Source organism: Mizuhopecten yessoensis, unplaced genomic scaffold, assembly GCF_002113885.1.
Source record: "Mizuhopecten yessoensis strain PY_sf001 unplaced genomic scaffold, ASM211388v2 scaffold9787, whole genome shotgun sequence".
Classification (NCBI taxonomy): domain Eukaryota; kingdom Metazoa; phylum Mollusca; class Bivalvia; order Pectinida; family Pectinidae; genus Mizuhopecten; species Mizuhopecten yessoensis.
Genome location: NW_018408222.1, coordinates 66,768 through 72,378, shown reverse-complemented (window position 1 = coordinate 72,378; position 5,611 = coordinate 66,768). Strand labels below are relative to the sequence as shown.

Below are 5,611 nucleotides of genomic sequence, written 5' to 3'. Positions count from 1 at the left end.
TATAGTTTATATAGGGAAATAACACTTTTCGGTATATATTTTATCCATTTTCAGCAGAAAATTGCTCAAACTTAGTCAGAATCATCTTGGGTAAATGAGAGTTTTACTTTGTAAAATTAGGATTCCTGCCCCATCCCCAGGGGCTAGGGCGGGGCCCCAAAGGGAACATTTACCAATATTTTCAAATTCTTATCCATTGATGACATGACAAGTATTGTATTTCACTTAGTTTACATGCTGATTTCCACATCACATCTAAACAATAAAATAAAGCTACCAGTATCTATGATATAACTCAGGTGACCGCTAAGGCCCTTGGGCCTCTTGTTTTAAATGTTAGAGGACATATGAGAAAACCTTTTTCATAACAAATAAACCAAATATTTGTCATTAATATTGGAATAAAACAAGTTTTAAAATTTTCGATATTTTTAAAAGATCAAAAGAAAATATTCAAAATGGCGTACAACGTTAACGGTAAATGTTACAGAATTTTTTTATCAAAATAAATGAATGTTTTCAAAAAATGGTGACCTTTAAACCAACAGCGAGCTTTTTTATTAGAAATATTTTGCATCAACATGGAAATGAAAAAGTTAGCCCTGATGTTTATCTACATATAATATTATTGCGTTAATTCTATAAATTAAACCGTTTTTGAGTTATGGCCATTTTTAGATTTTGAGGTATGACGCCATGGTGGCCATATTGGATTTTTGACCTACTTTAAAATGTTGCTTGATTAGCTTCAGACCTTTTCCTACAACATACTTTAAAGACTATAAACCTATCTTTTACCAATCAAAAGAATAATAATAATAAGAACTAGAAATTGTTTGCTAACAATTTGACGGTCTTTTCACTGTAAGGGTTACTTCTCTTACACCAGTAGTAAAAGTCCTGGTATCTGGTAAAATTACATGTTCGAATTTGAACTCTCTCAAATACCGGAAGTTGATCTTTAATTGTCATTTATGTCAATAAACCTTGTAGCCCATCATCCTAGCATGCTAAAGACCAAATATCAAAACCCTTGATATTTTCGTTTTTGTGAAGGATTATTTTGAAGATTTTAACATGATTGACACTAGTGACCTTGAACATGGGTCAAGCTCATTTATATTTTCAAACTTGATAGTCCACTGCTTGAGCATGAATATTCAATAAATATTATGACATTGGGTCAATTAGTTTTTGAGAAGAAGTTTTTTGAAGTTTGTTTCACAGAATTACACATTCGAACTTTTACCCCTACCGAAAACCGGAAGTTGACCTTTAATAGTCATTCTTGTGCATACACTTGGTAGCTCATTTCCTCAGCATATAATAGACCAAATATCAATACCCTAGGCATCTTCGTTATTGAGAAGGAATCATTTGAAGATTTTAACATAATTGACCCCAGTGACCTTGAACATATGTGAAGGTCATTCATATTATCAAACTTGATAGTCCGTTGCTTGATCATGATATTCAACAAATATCATGACCTTGGGTCACTTTGTTATTGAGAAAAAGATTTTTGAAGTTGTTACCCTGAAATAGCATATATGAAATTTGACCCCTAAATAACTCAAAAATGGACATGGTCAACTCAATTTTTTTTCTGCCAAAATTGTGCGCATTAGTGCTGTCTACGTCATTCCTGAATATAATATGAATCTTACAAACAATTTTCGAAATATTCTTGATTAAAGTTTTTTTTGTTTTTTTAATCATTTGACCTTTGTGACCTTGATAGTCGATCAAGGTCAGCCATTTTTTCAAACCTGATACCCAATCATCTCAGCATTTTAAATATGAAATATCAAGACTCTTGTGAAACTTTAGAAGAAGATTTTTTAAATTTGTTGCCCTATAGTGCATTTGAACTTTGACCCCTACCGAAAACCGGAAGATGAACTTTGACACAAAAATGTTTCATGAGAAAAGTTATTTATTTTTTATTTTTCACAACATATACAAAGATGAATTAAATATATTCACCCGTTAATGAGGTGTAGCAGTTTAAGAAAATAATGGATATGACGTCATGGTGGCCATTTTGTTTTTTGATGAATTTGAAAATGTTCCCAAATGTTAGAGGACAGCTGTAGAAACCTTTTCCTTAACAACTAAACGAAATAATTGTCATTTATATTGGAGTAAAACAAGTTTTAAAATATTGAGAAATTTTTAAAAGATCAAAGAAAATATTCAAAATGGCTTAAAACGTTAACGGTTAATGTTACAGAAACACTAAAGACATTAAATTCATCGGAAGGACATTCTTCATTGATCTGTATAACTATTTTTCAAAAAAAATGAAAAATGAATGTTTTTTTAAAAATTGTGACCTTTGACCCAACAGCGAGCTTTTTTATTTGACCTTTAAATGAAATAACATGTGGTAATAAAAGTTAGCTCCGATGTTTATCTACATATAATATAATGGCGTCAATTCTGTAAATTAAATCGTTTTTGAGTTGTGGCCATTTTAAGATTTTGACCTATGACGTCATGGCGGCCATATTTAGTTTTTGACCTACTTGAAAATGTTGCTTGATCAGCTTTAGACCTTTTCCTACAACATACTTAAAAGACTATAAACCTCTCTTTTACCAATCAAAAGATACAGATTCCACAAAGTATGGAAGAAGAATAATAAGAATAATAAGAATAATAAGAAACTTAACAAAAGCAATAGGTCTTTTCACCAGTTGGTGAAAAGCCCTAATAATTATATGAAGAATAAGAAACATAACAAAAACAATAGGTCTTTTCACCAGTTGGTGAAAAGCCCTAATGACTTTGGCCTTCATCCAAGATCACAGAGGTCAAATTTGTCAAAAACTTCTAACAACTTCTTCCAAAGATTTTAAGGCACTAGAATCATGTTATCAGGCTGGAATTTTTCTAAGATGAAGCCCAACAAAGCTTGTGAGTAAAAATAACCTTGATCTGTCTTCAAGGTCACAGGGGTCAAATATGTCAAAAACTTCAAACAACATCTTCTTAAGAACCAAAAAGACTTTAATCATATTTGGCTAATAGCTTCATTTGATGGAGCCCAGGAAGTTTAAAATTGACCTTGGCCTACTTTCAAGGTCACAGAGGTTAAATATGTCAAAAACTTCAAACATGTTCTTCTGAAGAACTGCAAGGCATATAATCATTGTATTTGGCTAATAGCTACTTTTGATGGAGCCCAGGAAGTGTGCAAACAAAATTGACCTTGACCTACTTTCAAGGTCACAGAGGTTAAATATGTCAAAAACTTCAAACGTGTTCTTCTGAAAACCGAAAAGCCTAGAATTGTTATATATGTTTAAAAATTACTGGGATCAGGCCTGACAAGTTTGCAAAATACAATGACCTGGATGTTATCCTGAGGTAATAACATGGAAACATCTGATATCCCCTTCCTATAACCATGTTCAACTGCTAGGCTAGGAAAGAGTTGAGATCTCTACCCTGTAACCCTGTAACCATATATTAAATTGGTGGGTATGAAACATTTATAGTCATGGCCTTAGCATCATTACTACCCCTAGGGAGTGAGTCCTTGATGCAGTTGATAGGTTTACACTATTGGATTAAAGTGTACAGTAGTCAACAGGTTTCAAAAAACAAAAATTCAAGATGACCTATCAATGCCCCTTGGCCTCTTGTCTTCCAAGATTTGAGAACTTCAAACTTTTCCTGACAAACTATGTATACTGTCCTATTACTCTAAAATTTTGTCCAAAAACCTTTTCTGAATTGCTATTTAATTGAAGTAAAAATGTGTCTGAAAGTTAAATTGAGATTGGTGCTTGTCTGACCAGGAGGAGGAAAAAAAGAAAATGATGAGAGAGTGCAAGGTAAAGGAAGTACAGTCTATGACATCTGAGACCAACAATAATGAAGAGAAGAATGAGACCATTAAGCTGAAGACAATTGATATGGTACAGGTGAAAATCAACAATAAGGAAAAAGGTGAGTATGTTAGCTATTGACAAACATTAATAATGACAATTGCTTACACACAGGACAAGGTCACAGGACAAGGTCACAGGACAAGGTCAGTGTACCTAACACACAGAACAAGGTCAGTGTACCTTACACACAGGACAAGATCAGTGTACCTTACACACAGGACAAGGTCAGTGTACCTAACACACAGGACAAGGTCAGTGTACCTTAAACACAGGACAAGGTCACAGTACCTTACACACAGGACAAGGTCAGTGTACCTAACACACAGGACAAGGTCACCGTACCTTACACACAGGACAAGGTCAGTGTAATTTAAACACAGGACAAGGTCACAGTACCTTACACACAGGACAAGGTCAGTGTACCTTACAGGGTAAGGTCATCATATCATACACACAGGTCAAGGTCAGTGTACCTTACATACAGGACAAGGTCAGTGTACCTTACAGGGAAAGGTCATCATATCATACACACAGGACAAGGTCAGTGTACCTCACAGGGTAAGGTCATCATATCATACACACAGGTCAAGGTCAGTGTACCTTACATACAGGACAAGGTCAGTGTACCTTACAGGGTAAGGTCATCATATCATACACACAGGACAAGGTCACAGTACCTTACACACAGGACAAGGTCAGTGTACCTTACACACAGGACAAAGTCAAAGTACCTTACACACAGGACAAGGTCAGTGTACCTTACAGGGTAAGGTTATCATATCATACACACAGGACAAGGTCAGGGTACATTCAAGGGTAAGGTCATCATATCATACAGACAGGACAAGGTCAGTGTACCTCACAGGATAAGGTCATCATATCATACACACAGGTCAAGGTCAGTGTACCTTACATACAGAACAAGGTCAGTGTACCTTACAGGGTAAGGTTATCATATCATACACACAGGACAAGGTCAGTGTACCTTACAGGGGAAGGTCATCATATCATACACACAGGACAAGGCCAGGGTACATTCAAGGGTAAGGTCATCATATCATACAGACAGGACAAGGCCAGTGTACCTCACAGGGTTAGGTCATCATATCATACACACAGGACAAGGTCAGGGTACCTCACAGGGTAAGGTCATCATATCATATAGACAGGACAAGATACACACAGGTCAAGGTCAGTGTACCTTACATACAGAACAAGGTCAGTGTACCTTACAGGGTAAGGCCATCATATCATACACACAGGACAAGGTCAGTGTACCTTACACACAGGACAAAGTCAAAGTCCCTTACACACAGGACAAGGTCAGTGTACCTTACAGGGTAAGGCCATCATATCATACACACAGGACAAGGTCAGGGTACATTCAAGGGTAAGGTCATCATATCATACACACAGGTCAAGGTCAGTGTACCTTACATACAGAACAAGGTCAGTGTACCTTACAGGGTAAGGTTATCATATCATACACACAGGACAAGGTCAGTGTACATTACAGGGAAAGGTCATTATAGCATACACACAGGACAAGGTCTGTGTACATTACAGGGTAAGGTTTTCATATCATACACACAGGCAAAGGTCAGTGTACCTCACAGGGTAAGGTCATCATATCATACACACAGGACACGGTCAGTGTACCTTACAAGGTAAGGTTTTCATATCATACAGACAGGACACGGTCAGTGTACCTA

General features: G+C 36.0%; 1 protein-coding gene across 1 annotated transcript in view; it reads left to right on the top strand.

Annotated features, from left to right (window-relative positions):
- Positions 1-5,611, top strand: part of LOC110458789 (voltage-dependent T-type calcium channel subunit alpha-1H-like) — a 140,891-nt gene that overhangs the window by 127,674 nt on the left and 7,606 nt on the right. Inside the window, exon 13 of the mRNA XM_021510697.1 lies at positions 3,807-3,957. Coding sequence (XP_021366372.1) covers positions 3,807-3,957 — 151 coding nt within the window. The remainder of the gene's footprint in view (positions 1-3,806; positions 3,958-5,611) is intronic.